General features: G+C 43.9%; 4 protein-coding genes across 4 annotated transcripts; 3 read left to right on the top strand and 1 right to left on the bottom strand.

Annotated features, from left to right (window-relative positions):
* Positions 1 to 9,284: 9,284 nt before the first annotated feature.
* Positions 9,285 to 10,219, top strand: LOC100220586 (putative histone H1.10; the record flags this gene model as incomplete). The annotated part of the gene is given in 1 exon segment (NM_001245878.1): positions 9,285 to 10,219. A coding segment is annotated over 1 exon segment (666 nt). The 5' UTR covers positions 9,285 to 9,322.
* A 1,132-nt stretch (positions 10,220 to 11,351) lies between these two features.
* On the bottom strand, positions 11,352 to 11,869 carry LOC100223493 (histone H2B 1/2/3/4/6). Its single transcript, XM_012569088.4, has one exon. It carries the CDS (start codon positions 11,809 to 11,811, stop codon positions 11,431 to 11,433), a length of 381 nt encoding a protein of 126 aa, XP_012424542.1. The 5' UTR covers positions 11,812 to 11,869; the 3' UTR covers positions 11,352 to 11,430.
* Positions 11,870 to 12,046: 177 nt separating this feature from the next.
* On the top strand, positions 12,047 to 13,817 carry LOC100226365 (histone H2A.J). Its single transcript, XM_041713514.2, has one exon. The coding sequence runs from the start codon at positions 12,133 to 12,135 to the stop codon at positions 12,520 to 12,522; it is 390 nt and encodes a 129-aa protein (XP_041569448.1). The 5' UTR covers positions 12,047 to 12,132; the 3' UTR covers positions 12,523 to 13,817.
* A 4,222-nt stretch (positions 13,818 to 18,039) lies between these two features.
* Positions 18,040 to 18,500, top strand: LOC100229197 (histone H4). The gene has a single exon (XM_030262841.4). It carries the CDS (start codon positions 18,097 to 18,099, stop codon positions 18,406 to 18,408), a length of 312 nt encoding a protein of 103 aa, XP_030118701.1. The 5' UTR covers positions 18,040 to 18,096; the 3' UTR covers positions 18,409 to 18,500.
* Positions 18,501 to 18,773: the final 273 nt, after the last annotated feature.

Raw genomic sequence — 18,773 nt, 5'->3', positions numbered from 1 at the left:
AAACCATGCTAGAAAGCTGTGCATACTAAAATAGACCAGCACACATCATTTTGGTAAGAATTTTTTTAAGCACAAAAAGCTCTGATTTTGAGACTGAGGCACAAAAATCAATATTTGCATGTGTGGATTTACCATTTAGAAGGAATCTTCTGGCATTAGCATAAGTGCAGAAATGCTTTCTGCTGTCCAAGCAAAACTGGCAAGTACTGCAAATGTAGTGTAATGACTGGTACACTGATAATTAATTTAGTATTTTCCCTGCCTTTCCCTGCTAATTCAGACAGTCAGAGGTGGAGAGACAGAGTCTCATCTTTTTATTTAACCACTCCTACTGATCAGAGATAAGACTTTGGGCCGTAGGCTTGGTTTGGGCTGTTTCCAACTTCCTTCTTGCTGCCAAATTCAGAAAATAAGCAGGGACTGATAAATCAATAAAAGACCTCTCTTGTGGTCCAGCATTTTAGGCTGACCTTTGAGGATGCAGTTTGCCATTCACGTAGAGTGGCTTACAGATCACATGATCCACAGGGAGGCAAAATCTTCCAAGAATTGTCTTGTGGGCATGTTGTCTGAGTCACTGCTTCGAGGAAGACTTGCATGGGCCTCACCCCCATCCCTCCATGCACAAGATGAAGTCTTGCAGGCTCACTGAACAGCTGGAACAGCTGGTATAGCTGAAGAGGTCCAGGAAAAAAAGGCTGGAGGAACGCCTAGATCAGGTTTGGGGTGCTGAGAAGTTAATGAAATACCCAGTTCTTCACATGAAGCTTTTGTATGATATGGGAGAGAGAGGACAGGGTCAATAACCTGTAAGGGGGGGCAAGGGCAACAATGTAGAGCAAATTCTGGCCGTGGCCGTAGCACTCCTGGGCTTGTCTGAGGAAAACACCTAAGAGTGCTCTAACAAGTGCTCCAGGGTGGCCTGTGGAATTCCAAGCTCAGTAGCACCCCATGTAAATCTGTTCCTGCAGTTCGGTAGAGACACAGTAAACAGCAAACCAGCTACTCAGCAACCCCAGCTAATTTGGATGCTCAGGAGCTTTGCTTCTCTCAAATCCTTTCTCTTCTTTCTAAACTAACATTTGATGGAAGGAGCACAGGTCTCATGATGCACTGTCCCTTGATTAGGTCAGAAAGATGAATCCAGAAAGAATTATAAGCACCACATTTTTTGCACAGCTGAGACCGAGCAGCTCTTCTTGTTGCCCGGGCTCATGCAGAGCTGGTCTGGGCAGCACCTTTTCAGCCAACCCTTACAGAGCTGTAAGTACTTAAAAGCAGCTGAAGTACTGCCTTGTCTAAATGGTCTCTCTGGGGCATAGTTTCCCAAGTGCAAATCTAATGTGAACATGCTTGTAGGAATTTATTGAATATTGTCTTGGGCTATGCGTTTCTGGAGGAAGCCAACTCTGAAAAATTGTGATATGCCTTTCGTCAGTGACTCCAGACACTGCTGCTGTGCTCTGTTGTGTTACAGCAATACTTGGTTGGTAAACAAAAAAATCCAGTTGAAAACCTCAGGCACGTACAGGCATTTATTCATGGTCACGCTCTGGACAAAGCAGCTTGGTTTTAAGGATACAGTTGTCAAGGAATTCACCATAATGTCCAGGTCCTGGCCAGGTCAGACCAGTCATCACCTGGACTATGCTGAGGCAGCAGCATGCAACTGCCCTCATGTGCAGAACTCAGCACTTCTCTTCGACAAACTGCACAAGATTTCTGTTGGCCCACACCTCAAGTTTATTAACGTCCCTTTTGTCTGCAAGTATTACTTTTGACCCTGTCTGCCTTCTTCACTTTGTGCTATCCACACTAGATCAGCGTACATTCTGTCTCAGCACCCAGGCTGTTCCAGAAAACACCAAATAACACCAGCCCTGGAGCATTGTTTTCATAACCAGTTGTCTGCAGACACTAAGTTGTTAACTACAGCCCCTTGGCCCTGTGCTACAGACAATTTTCAAATATCTAAGAGCCTGTAGTCCTTCTGATCCCAAACTTGGGAACCTGGGAGATGGTTTCAAAAATATAATGAACTGTCAAGCATAATGCATACAGCATTCCTCCTTTGTCCACACATAGTCTCTAATCAACAGTTCTGTGATAATTACCTATACCTAGACATGAGCAATTTTTGTTGCAATCTATGCACTATCAAGTCAACAGAATCCATATTATTTCTGAGACTCAGTCACTCTATCTTGGAGAGTGCTGTAATTCCCTGTAACATTTTCTACTCCATAATAGAAGTTATTTCCTCACTGCTAACTTGCTGCAAAGAACATCAGGTCCTGTACCTTCAACCATGTATATTAAGGAAAAAATCACTTCCTTTCTCATCATATTCTAAGTGTTTAAAAAGAAACTTTAGTTTTTAAGCATTCTTTTTCAGTAAGTGTACTTCAATAATACATGCCTTTTCATAAGGGATGAATTCGTAGACATCTGACAATCGCTATTTCTCTCTTTTCTGTATTGACTTATTGTTCACTTCCCATTACCTGAAATTTGGAACTAAAACCTAGGCCTAAAACTCCAAATAGGAGTATACCATTCCTGTCTACAGACAAAGATCTTTGCCTGTTTTAGGGAAGCAGTCACTGTGATCCTTTTCTGCTAACATACTGCTTTTGATTCATTATCAACTTAGAACCATAATCTGAAGATCCAGATCTACTGAGGTGCTTGTCAGCTCCTGCTGACAGTAGCAGTTTTGCAATATTTCTTAGTATTTGTAAAACTGATACAGTTTATTCCAGATGAAGAATCTAACATATCTTTGAAGACAGTGTTTCTTATCCTGCATTTTTCAATACATAAAATATCATCAACCTTTTAAATTATTTTTCCTAGTTGATACTCTCAGCATTTATATACAAGCTCTGTAGACTTTAATTCAGATCATAAATAAAATTATACCAGGCATAGGACTGATCCCTGCAGTCCTAGGCTGTTTGAGACTGCAGTTTAATTTCATAGTTGATAAATATAAACATTTAAATATGAATTTCTACCGTGGAAGTGTTGGTGTTTCCTGATGATTACTTTCATTTCTAATACTTTTCTAAAATGAAACAAAATGAAACTGAGAGAAAATCTGTAGTGTATAAGCAAGTTCTAGAGAAACATTGCACTCTGTACTGAGACTCTTCCTAAAGTAAATTTTGAAAAAAGTCTATTAAACATGGTTTTAATTTCTTCCTTTATATCTGTTTTGAGTACTGTAAATTCAATTTTTTTTATTCATATCTTCCCTGAAACTGTTTGACCTTGTAATTACCACAGATCAACATCAATGAGTTATCCCTTCCTCAGTATGTGCTGAGTCTGTAACCTGAGAAATGCATTAATCTGTAACTCAAAATGGCTGATGTTGTACTTAGGTCTTGGCCATACTCTTCAGATACCTAAAGAAAGGCTGCATAGTCTGGGTGCATAGCTGGGCCTGCAGCATATTGTCCCAGGAAAACCTCCAGCATCCTACTTCCCTGCACTCAGAATGAAGAGCTGGAACTACCTTTGATATCTTAGGAAATGGCATCTAACAACATGTACATCCTGGCTCTCACTGAAGGGGTAGGACAGAGTTGTTCTATATTGATGGTGTAGTTTCAGTTTGCATTTCTGACTGAATCAGTATTTACAACCTCCATCACAAAAAAAAAAAAAAAAAAAAAAAAAAAACACCAAAAAAAAATTTGTCTCTGTTGTGCACCTGGGAGGATAGACAGCATATCACATAGCTTCAAATATCACATTCCAGTTCTTTCCAGGTCCTCTGTAAAAGTTACAGACAGGGTTACATTTCCATTTTTTTGCATGTAGATCCCTATATTTCTTCATCTTTCTGCACTTACCTTCTTCCTCTTTTTCTTCAGCTGAAATCAATAGAAATTTAGTTGTTCTGCAGAACAAGGTAACACAGAATCCTTCTCATTACTGACGGTCCTAAGCTTACCAACACTACTGCTACTAGCAGCAATTCTCAGTCCCATGGATGGATGGAGAGAAGTAAAATTTGGTTAGAAGAGAATCTCTGATCCAAAGGCTTTCAGAAGCTAGGAGGAATATTTTGATACTTTTGGCTCTCATTATATGGTGGAAAAGAGAAGATTTGGGAAGTCATTCATTAAAATACACAGTCATTTTTTTGCTGGTTGGCAAACATTTAGCAGTTATGGCAGAAGAGTCACTTCTTCAATCAGTCAGTCACCTTTCGATCACCCCAGACTGTAGGAATTTAAGTTCTGCTGAGACTCTAACGAGCCTTAACAAATCCTTCAGTCACATACAACGTGAGCACCAAGTCAAATCAGGGTTGCTCAAACTCATTTTGACAAGCCTTGTAAGGACTGTGTGAGGGGTTAAAGTGGTTTTTGAAGCCGTCTATATTGAACTGCCAAAATTTAAAGCATTGTGGGAGTGTCATTCAGGGTTAATATATACATGGGCTTCACAAATTATCCTGGAGAAGGACTATGTGCAAAATGGTACCAAGGGAAATAATTGTTTCCCTCCACTCATCACTGGTGAGAGAAACTGGAGTGCTGTGTCCAGTTTTGGCCTTCCCAGTGCAACAGAAATGCAAACAGAACTGGAGTGGGACCAGTGAAGGGCCACAAAAACGATGAAGGGACTGGAGCATCTCTCATGTGAGGAGTCTTATTAATGTGTTCAGATGTCCTGTGGGAGGAATAGACGACAAAGATCCAGTTTTCTGTAGTACTGCCCAGGAAAAGAGGCAATGGGCACAAACTGAAACACAGGCACTTCTATTTAAATGCAAAAAATAATATGTCGGAACATGGTCCTCATAAAGGATTTTGCATCCCTCTGCTCTAGCTGATCCTTCTTTGAGCATGCTCAGGACCTACTGCATTAAGTATTAGATTAAAAGATGAGATACTTTTTTTAGGAGATTTGATTGTCCTAATGCTGAAATAACTGTCCATATATTTTTGTTAGCTTAGGTGAAGTATAACTAAAAGTATGTAGGCTTCTTTACTACTGAAACTCCTTGACACCTTGAATCTTCCCTATATTTAAAGTTTGCAGTTGCTGAACCAGTATTGTCAATATAGTTTCAGCATGACAGAAACTTGACTAATGTCTTTTGATCTTGTAATGGTGTTTTTATTACTAATATTGAGACTGATTACTTGAGCAACTGCAAAATTACTATTTATTAAGAAGACAGCATGCTTCAGTTAAAAGTTGTCATTTTCTCTGTATCTTCCCTGCCCTAACTCTAATAATTGTGATTGAGTGAGTGTAGGTTTTCAGCTAAATTTGTCTAATCAGCTTATCTGGAGTGCTCTCCTCTTGCAGTCTGGATGTCTTATTTGCCTTGATCTGTCTAAGGTTTTTCCTCCTTGAGAAGCTTCTTTCTTGACAAGAAGAAAAGTTAAGTATTTTCTCTACTATACAGTCTTAGGAATTTTTACATTATATATGAACTATTTTTGTTTTGAAGATCCCTGCATTTGAAAATACTTTGTCATTTTGTAGGTTCCTCTGTAATCTGCAGTAGCACCTACACAGCTGAGCAAGGGAATCTGGGCATGTGTGTGATGGTGCAAGGGAGTGAGGCCATGTTTTGGGTGCACATTTGAAGAAGGCAAAAAAAGTTTGAGTTCCTCAGTAAGAGATGAACAGAGACAATTGCACAGGGTGCTAAGAAAGGAAATCTGGGAGAATACTGAAAAAATGTTTGCTGTTTAATTAAGTATTAAATGAGTCACATTTAAATATCATCTCTTCACATAGGAAATGCAAACAATTTTTATTACCAGCTCACTCTCAAAACTTTTTTTTTATTTTCAAGTAATTTTGTTGACACGAAGAAAATTTCTATGTCTGATTAAAAAATTGTTCCCTAATGTACCACTGATTTGATAAATTATATGCTCAGATGCTTGCTTTGCTTTGTATTTTTTTCCTCTTATCAGTATAACACCAAGGCAATGTCAATGCTATTTGTAATGATCAGTCTCTAAAATACGAGAATTTTCTGTGGGTCTGTGGTTCAGTGTTACATTTAACAGCTATTTCCAGCAGCGCAAACTTGAAAATTGCTCAAAGCAATTGACAAGTTTATTTTACCCAATTAAGTAGAAAATGTCGTTGCTTGGCCCAGAGTGCAGGAATAAGCCCTAAAAGTCTTCCCTTCTCACACCACCTCATATTTCTAAATCCCCTCTCTTTATTAACACACATTAAAAAAAAAAAACCAAAACCAAACCAAAAAAAAAAAAAACAAAACCAAAAAAACAAAAACAAAAACACACAAAAAAAAGCAAACAAAAAAAACCAACCTTCCACAGAAATGGATAATGAGAACAGGAACATTTTGTCTTCCAGAAGTAGGCCGGGGGTAATTCTCCACAGATAAGAGCCAGTGTGATGTTTAAGGAAAAGATACAATAAAGGATGTTGACACACAATGCCGGAGGCCAGCTGCCAAGACTTCCAATCTCAGGCTACTAGGAAAAAGCAAAGGAATTCAGAAGTGCAACTCCAAACAGGGAGCAGGGAACACGAGGGATTTACAGGGATGCACCCAGAACTAAAAGTGAGAGAAGTCCTACATTCTACCCTTGAAATACTTTAGATTACAACCTTCACAATCTTCTTCACATGCTTTCCTTACAAAAACAAAAGGAACCAAAAAGAGAACCCCCAAACCACCCAGAAACGTTCCTGTGCCTTTAAAACTTAGCACAGGGTAGGGACAGCAATCCCTGTCTGCTGCAGGTGGAGTTCTGAGCACTGCGCTGCTTAGGGAGGAAGATCTAAGATCTCCCATCACTTTCTATCTTGTCCCTTTATCTCTAACCTCCGGTCTGTTCGTGGGGGAAGGGAAGGAAACTTCTCCTCTCCTGATGGGCTGAGAACAGGTTTACTGAAAGCGGGTTTGAAGCTCAAACGTGTGAATGTGAGGGAGGTGCAGAGGATGCACCCCTGGGGCTACAGCTGCATTCTTATAGGAGCGGCCATTGTCCACTCCCCGTTGCTCCCGGTTTCTTGCCCAGTTTCAAGTGTAATAAATCAGTCACAGAGCTCTAACACCAAACTGTCAAAGCTGCAGGGATTAAAGCACGTTACCGTCGTGCAGCCTTTATTCTCTGAAAACGTGTATCATATTAAACAGACCCGGACAGATGACAACACTTCCCTGCTCCCTTTTGTATCACTTACAGTCAGATTCTGTTTTTTCTTTGTTCATCTAAACTAGAAAATATGCGTAATGCTCTCATTTTACCAAACCAAATACATTTTTACCTCTCAAACGTATTCATACTGTTCACATGACTTGCCACACTGAACTTTCAAAATCTATGGCTACTGTGGACTTGGTCAAGTGGTTTATGTGGGGTCAATGTCATGTTCATGAGAGGCATAGCATATCTCACAGCCCACTTCAACATTTCATTTATTCTTTATTCATATTCCTTTATTTTTTACTGTGGAGTACTCACAAGCTTAATCTTTTCCAATCTCCACTTACAGTTTCTCTCCTTCAGAGTATTTATTACCTCACTTGCATGCAAGCACAACAAAATAAAAACAGAAATAAAAGAGAATATGGAACAGCCACAGTTTATTGTTTTCATTTGTAATTTTAATGTATCTACTGTACCGTTATCATTCTAATCTATCTCATTTAAATCAAAGCTTCTTGGTATCAAATATAACTTTGTGTCTTCAATACTCAATGTATCAAAATACAGGATGTCAGGGCCTTTTGTAACATACCTCATATCATCTTTAATCTCAAATTTATCCAGGCTAGAAAAGATGTTCCACTGATATTTTGCATGACAATTTTTTACAATGTGGTAAAATATTAAGTTTGATCTTAACTTGTTCTTTCAAACCAAGGGGAAAAAATTCTGGCTGCTTTTTAATTAGAAACCAATCGAGGTTTTTGTCTTCTTACTTGATAAAAAAAAGTAGCTCAAATAATTCATTGCAGTCCTTAAAAGTTTTAATTAATTTCTGTGGTCACTTTATCAGACTCTATAATTAAGCAGGCTTATGATCATTAAAACTGATTCTGATTTATGAGGATTGTCTAAAAATTATTTCTGTTTTCTTATGCTTGGGATGGAAACCTCAAAAGTGAGTTTTTTTTTTTCTTTTCCTTTAAAGAAAATAACTGGAGGAATATGAAACCTATTAAAAAAAACCCCAACAAAACAAGAAAACAAAGATAAACCCCCCACAAACCACAAGAGTCAGTATCCAAATATTTGTAAGTTATACTGAAACTGAAGCATTCTGTTCATGAAGGCCATATTTCCCCAGTATTTAATTTATTGGGTGATAACTGATGCTTCAGGTAGCTGCATAATTGTTTAAGATGCAGATAATACATATTAGTGTATCTATACCTGTTAGACATTTTTCCTCTCCAAGTCTGCCTCTGATGTTTGTAAGTCATAAAGAATAGCATCCACTGTTGTAACAGACATAGTGTTAAACTAGCCGTTTATCTAGGATTTCCAGGCATTATCTAGGAATTAACAGCTTCATTTTACCGACAGACTACTTGTAAAAATATTAAAATCTTTCTATCCACTTATAAAGCACCACACACAAAACAAAACAAAACAACACAAAAAAACCCCCAACAACAAAAAGCATAGCCCTGGCAAGTTCCAAACACTTTTCAACAATATATATATTCCTCTTAAGGTCTCTTCCTTTCCCCAAACAAGAAAATATGTTGAAATACCGTATCCTTAATAGTTAAAGATATGGTTAAGAGAGCCGAATCTTTATCCATATTCAAAGCTTAGCTGTGAAATTGTGTTACTTCCTTGTCTTTGAAACCAATTTACGACAAAAATACTCAAGCTGATCACTCAGTTTCTGTCCCAATCTGAAGAAAACCCCCCAAAGAGTAAGCCTGCATTACGGGGGAGACTTTTTATCTACGTGTTTTATTTTAATTTAGAAGGAAAAACAAAAGTTTGCCGTTCCCGGGGTCTTTCTGGCTTCACAACGCAGGGTTTAAAAGAGCTTTTCTCTCCCATCTGTGGTCCAAACAGCAAGAAACTTGCCCGAATGAAAGTCCACCGTCTTCTCTTCACTCCCCGAAGAAACTGGGGTGATTTCGCGACACTCGTTTTACGAAAAATATGAATTTATAACTGCGAAGAAACACAGACTCGGAGGAGGAAAAGCTCTTCCTGGCTAACAGTTAGGCGGGCTCTGCAAAGCACCAATCACAGATCACCGCTTCGCTATAAATTCAGGCATCGGGGTTACTGTAGCCCAATTACTTTCTTTTGATTAGGAAGAAGTCTCTGCAGCGATGTCGGAGACCGCTCCCGCCGCCGCTCCCGCTGTCGCGGCCCCCGCCGCCAAGGCCGCCGCCAAGAAGCCGAAGAAGGCGGCGAGCGGCTCCAAAGCCCGCAAGCCCGCGGGGCCCAGCGTCACCGAGCTGATCACCAAGGCCGTGTCCGCCTCCAAGGAGCGCAAGGGGCTCTCCCTCGCCGCGCTCAAGAAGGCGCTGGCCGCCGGCGGCTACGATGTGGAGAAGAACAACAGCCGCATCAAGCTGGGGCTCAAGAGCCTCGTCAGCAAGGGCACCCTGGTGCAGACCAAGGGCACCGGCGCCTCCGGCTCTTTCCGACTCAGCAAGAAACCCGGAGAAGTGAAAGAAAAGGCCCCGAAGAAGAGAACAGCTGCAGCCAAGCCCAAGAAGCCGGCGGCGAAGAAGCCCGCCAGCGCCGCCAAAAAGCCGAAGAAGGCTGCAGCGGTGAAGAAGAGCCCCAAAAAAGCCAAGAAACCAGCGGCCGCCGCAGCCAAGAAAGCAGCGAAGAGCCCCAAGAAGGCAACAAAGGCCGCCAAGCCCAAAAAAGCGGCGGCAGCAGCGAAGAGCCCGGCTAAGGCGAAAGCGGTGAAGCCCAAAGCGGCCAAGCCCAAGGCGGCCAAGCCTAAAACAGCCAAGGCAAAGAAGGCAGCGCCGAAGAAATGAAGTGTTGAAGTGGAAATACTTTTAAACCCAACGGCTCTTTTAAGAGCCACCCACTATTGTCCCCAAAAGGGCTGATACACTCCGTCACTGAGCTCCGTGCCTGTAGCACAGCCAACTATTTGCCACTATCCGTGTGGGACTTTCGTCTGTGGAGTGGATGGGACGCTAAACTTACGGCCGTGGTTTTATACTAAGACTTGGAAAAATAAAAGTTTACATTCCCGGCGAAAACGCTTTCTAAAGGCTGCTTTTTTTTTTTTTTTTTTTTTTTTTTTTTTTTTTTTTTTTGTGAGCACCGCAAGTGGGTGTAGATGTTAAAGGGACTGCTTAAGGGCGGGTACCTTTCTGGGGCGTGGAGGTTCCTTTCGTTGCTCTAAATCAGCGCGATTCCTAACAGCACGGATGCGACTGCCACACCTCTTAGTGACCGTAGCCGGGAACTGTCAGCACGGCTCCTCCGCTTCTTTGGCAATGACCTTTCCGCTTGCCAGCGCTGGCGTGGGGCAGGTCTTAATTTCTGCGTGATTTGACCGACCTACTTTTTTCGAGGAGGCGATTGCCGGGGCGGGAGGCGGGCAGGAGTCAGCGGCGTTCCTCTCCGCATCCCGCCGGGCTGGCGGCGGGAGCGCGGCCGGGCAGTGGTCCCGAGCCCCCGGGCGGCAGCGCAGAGGCGGAGCGGCGCGGAGCTCTGCGCAGAGCCGGGGGCTGCCCGGCGCCGCCTGCGATTGGCTGATGAGAGAAGCCGCAGCCGCTCATTGGGCCGTTGGGAAATTTGGAAAAGCCCGCGCTGCAGGGGAAGGGGGGAGGGGATGGGCTGGAAAAAGGGAGAAAAGAAGGGGGGCACCCGCCTGGCTTCGAGCCTACCCGTGCTCCCGGGCCCCCGCGTTCCGTGAGAGCTCATCTCCCTAAAGCGTCTACCCTTTCAGGGGTCCCTTCCCCCAGGCCTGTAATCCTTGTCTTCTCATACACAAGGCAAAATGTTTTAGCCTGAGATAATTCCGAAACATTAATACAAAAGATAAAGAGAGTCGAGTATATCTCCTTCCGCCTTTTCATAAAAATTAAATGTTGTTTTTACTTTCGTGAAGCATGTTTGCTAATTTAACTGTGAAACTTCTAATTTGCATAGAAGATATTATATTATCTCTTATTTTTACTGTTAAAAAAGTTTCCATTTATTTAAAAACTATTTAAACGTTTACATTTAAGAAAAGTGTGTACATTTGAACTACCTCTAACTTTAAAAAAAAAATTCAAGAACTTTGTAATTATTATTGCAAGACTAAGCAGTGGACTAAACATTTGTATAAAATTCTAACTACCACTTTTTTTAGTTGTATTTCCATACCCAAGACCCAGACACTACCGTGAAACAGCTCTTTTATTGAAAAAGTGGGTGGCTCTTAAAAGAGCCTTTGGGTTAAGTGACGATCCGAAACTCCTTACTTGGAGCTGGTGTACTTGGTGACAGCCTTGGTGCCCTCGGACACGGCGTGCTTGGCCAGCTCGCCGGGCAGCAGCAGGCGCACGGCCGTCTGGATCTCCCGCGAGGTGATGGTGGAGCGCTTGTTGTAGTGCGCCAGGCGCGACGCCTCACCCGCGATGCGCTCGAAGATGTCGTTGACGAAGGAGTTCATGATGCCCATGGCCTTGGACGAGATGCCCGTGTCGGGGTGCACCTGCTTCAGCACCTTGTACACGTAGATGGAGTAGCTCTCCTTGCGGCTCTTCTTGCGCTTCTTGTCGCCCTTCTTCTGCGTCTTGGTCACCGCCTTCTTGGAGCCCTTCTTGGGCGCGGGGGCGGACTTGGCCGGCTCGGGCATCTTGGCAGCGCTTTTCTACCCGGAGGAAGCTCAGCACACAAAATGGCCGCAGCGCCCGCTATTTATACAGACTGGTATGCAAATTAAAGCATCAGCACCCTGCAATGCCATTGGACCTTCACGTACCTGGCGCGTCTCCGGCGCCGATTGGTTACAACACGATCCGTCCGCTCATTGGTTTTTTCGGCAGCACCCGGTTGCAGCCAATCTCCGCGGGCTCACCCGCCCAGGGAAGGGATAAAAGGGGAGCGGCGCTTGCGTCAGTATGATTGTCTTGGTTCCCGTCCGTGTCCAGTCTGCGCTCCAGCCAGTGCTTCCGGCATGTCCGGCCGCGGGAAACAGGGAGGCAAGGTCCGAGCTAAGGCCAAGTCGCGCTCGTCGCGGGCCGGGCTGCAGTTCCCTGTCGGTCGTGTCCATCGGCTTCTTCGAAAAGGTAACTACGCGGAGCGCGTGGGTGCCGGAGCTCCCGTCTACATGGCGGCCGTGCTGGAGTACCTGACGGCCGAGATCCTGGAGCTGGCGGGCAACGCGGCCCGCGACAACAAGAAGACGCGCATCATCCCCCGCCACCTGCAGCTCGCCATCCGCAACGACGAGGAGCTCAACAAGCTGCTGGGCAAGGTGACGATCGCGCAGGGCGGCGTGCTGCCCAACATCCAGGCCGTGCTGCTGCCCAAGAAGACTGAGAGCCATAAAGCTAAAAGCAAATAAATCTGGCGAGCAAAGCTACTCAGACTTTGCACGACATAAAATTTTAAACAAAAGGCTCTTTTCAGAGCCACCCACGTAGTCAGAAAAGAGTTGTGTTGCTTTCTTTACAAAGGTGCTCTGATGTGGAGTCTTCAATTGTACTAAATTTTACTAAATTTTAGCACTTGTGGTGTTTTAAAACTTTGTTTCTACTGAAGAGGGGTGATAAATTTGCTTTCCAACCTGTGTCTTGAATGAATGTTAATCTTTTTGTAACGATTAATTGTTTCATTTTTTCATTGTAACACTCAGTAAGGAGCTGGTGCTTCGGGATTCTGCTCACCTTTCATGGTTCCACAGCCTACTCAGGGTATAGAATACAGGATGGTGTTTGAAGCACGGGTGGGAGTGGCAAAAGCTATGTAGCATGAAGATAAATAGGAGACCATCCTAAACCCCAGATGTAGCTACATCTAACAATGGGAAAAGGATTTCTTCATTTCCTTTAAAGGCCTTTGTTCTTTAAAAGATGCTAAGTTCCTATGTGTTAAATACACGTAGAAATAAAATGAGGAATGCCTTAGCAAAGATGGCATTTGAGCTATATCTGAACTTAGTCAGACCTGCACTCTAAAGTAACAGTGTAACACTCATTCAGGAGTGCCTTATAGTGGTAGTATATTCCCATTTTAAGGGGCATTTTCAAACTTTCTACTCATAACTTTTCTCACTGTTCATTGCTGCTCCTCTTGTTGCATCAATTGACAGTGGGTAATATAGAGTTTTCTATATTGTTGGCACAAACATCACCCCAGAGCACAACCTTAAATCTCTTCATAATCATTATTATAAATTATGGGGAAAAATATCTGGCTGATTCCTCTTGCTATGATAGTCCCAGAAGCCTCATCTTATGATCTGTAGCACACTGCACTGAGGTGATTGGTCTCATCTTTGCTGCACCTCTGCTCTTTCCATCCCCTGGAGAGAAGGAGGAGTGCTCTGGGCTCGGGGAGCCATCCCCAAGCTGTAGCAGAGAGGCTTTTTAGGCAGCATTGTGCCATGGCCAAAGCAGGGCATCAGGGATCATTTGTGGAGAGAAATATAAAGAGAGCTGCTGGAGCACCAGACTAATATTTTACAGTGATGGTGTCTGTGTCTAAAGGTTTTGTTTTTAAGTCCCTTTTAAGTGGACACATTTAGGGTTGTAGTGGTTTTATTATGCTGTTTTATTGATCATTTGCTACTGCTAAATATCTCTGACCCTTACTCTTCTTTAAAAACTGCAATGGTAATTAAAATTTTATTTTAACATGCATGAGTCTTCTATACATAGTTTCCAGAAGAAATTTCGACATATGTGTTTGTCAGAAAATTTCAATCTCAGAATTGTTTGGGTTGGAAGGGAACATTAAAGATTATCTCACCCAAAACCCCTGCTTGTGGGCAGGGTCACCTTTCACTAGCCCAGGCTATTCAGAGCCCTGTCCTGCCTGACTCTAGGGATGGCATCCTCTAAGAATGAGGCATCCCCATTTTCTCTGGACAACCTTGTTCAGTGTCCTACAAGCCTCCTTGCAAAAAAATGCCTTACTTATGTGTAATCTAAATGTGAAATCATTGTCCTTCCTCCTATCCCTACAGGCCTGGAAAGAAGCCTTCTCTATTGAAAGGCTGCTATAGGATTTCCTCAGAACCTGTTTTTCTCCTGGCCAAACAACTGCAGCTCTCTCAGCCTTTCTTCACAGGAAAGGTTACCTAACCCTCTGATAATTTCTGTGGCCCTCTCTGGACCTGCTGTGCCATATTCATGTCTTTTCTTATGCCAGAAGACCACAGAGCTGCATACAGCACTCTAGGTGGGGTCTCAGGAGAGCTGAGTGGAACAGGAGGACCACCTGCCTTGACCTTCAGTTCAGGCTGCTTTTGTTGCACCCCTCATTAGAATGGGCTTTCTGGGCCACAAGTGTGTATCTCTAAACCAAAACACTGGAATTCCAGAAAAAGGCTGTGGGGTAGAGATATCTAAGCAGGAGTTGGCTTTCTCTGTGGACAAACTCCTGCATGTGGAGGTCAGAGCTGATGGCACAAGAGAGGGCCCCATCCTCTGAGTGTGGAGCTAAGCCTAGTGTATCCCTTCAAATTCTTCCTGTTATCTGACCAGGAATTTATTATTTGCTTCAGAATTTCATTCCAAACACTTATGATACTCATTAGTCTTCTCACCTCAGTACCTGGAGTTTCATCCTCTGTCATGCTTAGATCCACTCCTTAACACTCCCTGGATTTGTCTTAACCAGTTTCACCAGTTGTTAACCTGGTGTCGCCATCACCAGTGATGAGGTTTCCAATATAAAAGTCCAGTAAATCAGATGGATTAAACAGTAGGAGAGCTGGAAAATCGCCTGTTGTTAAAAACAGCTTTCAGGCAAATTCCAGTGGATGAAGGAATGCAGCTAAGCAAGTTTAAATAAATGAATTTATCTTATTTGCAAATGCAAGAAGCAGTAGGAAAGAGGAAATCCATATCACATGGCACCTCAGCTGTGTCATTGTGTTGCAATGCACCTTCACATACTAAAGAATTAGTGACAAAAAAAAAAAATTCCAAACCTGCAACCAAGGTCCCTGAAATACTATAGATCATAGTTATGCCTGTGGATAACTCAGTAATGTCAGTCTGTATATCAAAAGACTTAAAACTGCATGGTTAAATATTCAAAGAGCTTTTCTACCCTGTTTCATCTATATTGCTTGCAATGCTAGGAAAAATGTACCCATTATGCAGCTCTTACATTACTTTAGCTTGCACATTATTATACGTATGGTGACAGTTGTAGCAGATACAGATATGGATTTAAATTGCCACTAAATCTCTCAAGAAAATTATGAGCAGCTTTGAAGTTGGTTACAATACACTGATGCAATTCTTTTTTTGCTAATTACCCTCTTGTGCAGTACCCTCTTGTGCAGTCATGGTGAGATGTTGCCTTATTGTAATAAACAAATGCAATTTTCTCATTATAGTTTAATGAGGAACTAGGGTAACTGTCCTAATTAATGCACTCTTGAAAAGCTACAGATTTTTAATTTTTTAAACTAAGCTGAGTTTTGCAAAGGTCTCCTTTCTCATTTAACCCTACTGCAGTGTGCCCAAATTCATGAGGAAAATGAGGTATCTCTAACATGCGGATCAGAAGCTAAACTTTGATAAAAAAACCTTAACAGTAGAAATAACTTTACTAGGGATTTTATTCAGCAGCAAAATTTTTTCTTCTCTTTTTAAATTATTTTTTTTAAGAAAGTGCTCTTATCCATAAAAGAACTGTATGTATATCCCTAACAGACACACCTGTGAAACATGTCCATACACACTTACAGCAACACATAGGCAAGGCAGCCTTCTAGAAGGCATGATATTAAATTATATCTAATGTACTAGACCTATTGAGGAAAGGGTTTTGCAGCTGTTTTATTTACTTTAAGCTTAAAGTCTGGTCTCAGCCTCTCCATCACCCATCTCTGGCAGAAATGGAAGGGGATTTTCCAATTCTTGCAGTACTTACACTGCTGAAAGGAAAAGTTACACTAGGATCCTCAATCTGCATTTAGGAAGATTTAGGAATAAATTATTATATTGACATACCAAAAGATTTTGCATAATTTCTTTCAGGTTTCTTAAGTAATCAGAATGCTGTTTCTAACTGCCTCAGGAAACATAGCTAAACACAGATTTTCAGATATAAAGAACAAAGCAGACTTTGTGGAGCCAAAAGGGAATGTTAGGCACCAGCCTGGCAGGCCCACTACTGACAAATCTTCCAGTTAGTCTATAGACAGTCTTAGTTCATTCTGGTCAGTTGAAAAAGCAATCCTAATCTAAATTAAAGATATATTTTCCTTCTTATGCTGTATATATGAGTGGCAATTCTTTATATTTGAAAGAAAAAGGAATTCACAGCGATACTTAAAATAGGATTTGTAATCTTTTGTCATCTGTAACTGAAGGCGTGACTATCTCAATTGCATTTCACCTGAATCTAGGTAATATTTTATCCCCAGAAATATTTTGGAGATGTTGCTGACATTCTCTACATTATATTAAGGAATAACTTTAAATAAATAACTGCACCATTTTTAACAGATATGAAAAATTTTATAGCAGTAGGCATGTAACAGACATAAAATAATAATAATAGAAGAATTGGCAAGCACCTTAAGCATATCAGCTATATTCAGTGCAAGTAATATTTAAAACCTTAACAGATTTCATTTAGAAGTACAGTCTCATAAGTCAGTATTTATTCAATCACTTCACAAATACAGTCCAACATACTGTAAGCAGCATGTATGACATTTTTTCTGCAAAAGCATGAAACAAGACAGAAAAAAAATTTCAGGATTCCTCATTGGAATAAAAATTGTTTCGCTAGTGTTCATTCTTCAGATGTCATACAGACAGCTGTTTGTGATATCCGGAATTCTTTCTTTCGCTTGCGGGATCTCAGTGGCCGGCAGCGGATACTCCTTCCCGAGGCCGGCAGTGCCGGGAGCGAGCCCGAGCCCTGAGGCCAGCGCAGCCCTGCGACCTCTGCGCGGGGCTGGGCCTGGCGGTCCCTTCCGCGCTCTCAAACAGCCCCTCCGGACGGCCTCCAGGGACTCTCCGGTCTAAACGCTTCCCACTGCAGCCCCTCACTGACCATTTCTCCCTGCTCCCCCTCGCACCGACCTGCAGTCGACATGAAAGCGTGTGAACATGAAAGCGCGGAACGCTCCGTGCCCAGACCCCAGCGCCCCGCGGAGGAGGGCGCAGCTGTGGGAGTGTCCCGGTAGACAAAAATACGCGAAGCCGCCATGGCCGAAGCGAACAAAGACGGCGCGGCCCGGGAAAGACGGCTCCGCCGGGATCCCCGCGAGCGGGAGGTGGAAGAGCGGCGGGGGGAGGCGGGAGCGCCGAGCGAGGCCCCGCATTGGTCGGATTTTGCCGCAGACCCGCGGGGAGGGACGAGAAAGGAGCGCCGCAGCCTGAAAGGCGAGCCGGGGGTCGCAGGCCACGCTCTAGCTACTGACATAGACCCAGAGCTGCCGTGGAGCTGTCACCAGCACACGGGGCAGCGGGGCGGGACAGGAAAGCAGCAAAGGGACGCGCGGGGTGAGAGCGAGCAGGGACAATGTATGCAGCCCGACATTAACTCAGTTGGTTAGTACCCGGTAACTAAAAAGGGCAATATTGTAGGTTCAATCTCTGTATGAGCAAACCACTTAAGACTCAGGCTTGATGATTCTTGAGGGCCCTTCTCAGAAAATTCTGTGATGCCATGGCTAGAAGCGCGGGCCGAGGCCAGACCCGCTCAGGAGAGGCGGAGCAGCCGGGCTCGTCCAAGGGACACAGCTGGGAAAGCGCCGCGGCCGCGTCTCGCGGGAAGCACGAGCGGAGCCGCGCAGGGCCGGCGGCGAGGAGAGGGACACGGGGCGGGGACCGGGCATGAGACCCCGCCTCCCTCTGCAGTCCCCAACCAGGTCGGACGGCCGCCCATATAGGGAGCCGAGAGGCCGTTCTCAGCGCAGTGAGTTGCGGGCTGTGGGTGCTGCATCATGTCTGGCCGGGGCAAGGGCGGCAAGGGGCTCGGCAAGGGCGGCGCCAAGCGCCACCGCAAGGTGCTGCGCGACAACATCCAGGGCATCACCAAGCCCGCCATCCGCCGCCTGGCTCGGCGCGGCGGCGTCAAGCGCATCTCGGGGCTCATCTACGAGGAGACGCGCGGCGTGCTCAAGGTCTTCCTGGAGAACGTGATCCGCGACGCCGTCACCTACACGGAGCACGCCAAGAGGAAGACGGTCACGGCCATGGACGTGGTCTACGCCCTCAAGCGCCAGGGTCGCACCCTCTACGGCTTCGGTGGCTAAACTCGGTTCTTGCTGCTACATCTTAGCGTTTTTATAACACAAAGGCTCTTTTCAGAGCCACCCACAAATGTCATAAAAAGAGCTTCAAATCACTTACTCGGCATTTACTTGATTTCAGTTTTTGGGATGGGAGGGGAAAGCATTCGTTTTTTCAGCCTTACCGAAAGCTTACTCTGCTCTTTCCATGTTACGAGGGGGAAATTCGCATTCAAGTAGGTGCGAGTAACCTAATCTTCACGCAGGGAAACAAAAGGAGGGCGTAACGGGTGTAGCGCTTGACTAGGGGCTCTCGGAGCTCTGTGGGAATTAGCGTTCGGCAAGTTCCGATCCTTTATTTCCCCCATTCTCTTCCACGCGGAGCTCCA

This window comes from Taeniopygia guttata, chromosome 1A (genome assembly GCF_048771995.1).
Source record: "Taeniopygia guttata chromosome 1A, bTaeGut7.mat, whole genome shotgun sequence".
Classification (NCBI taxonomy): Eukaryota; Metazoa; Chordata; class Aves; order Passeriformes; family Estrildidae; genus Taeniopygia; species Taeniopygia guttata.
Note: the sequence above shows the minus strand (reverse complement) of the source record. Positions and strands in the feature narration are given on the sequence as shown.

Excerpts from the sequence above, each read along its gene's own strand:
- LOC100226365 (XM_041713514.2), top strand. The coding sequence starts at position 12,133 with ATGTCCGGCCGCGGGAAACAGGGAGGCAAGGTCCGAGCTAAGGCCAAG.
- LOC100223493 (XM_012569088.4), bottom strand. The coding sequence starts at position 11,811 with ATGCCCGAGCCGGCCAAGTCCGCCCCCGCGCCCAAGAAGGGCTCCAAG.
- LOC100229197 (XM_030262841.4), top strand. The coding sequence starts at position 18,097 with ATGTCTGGCCGGGGCAAGGGCGGCAAGGGGCTCGGCAAGGGCGGCGCC.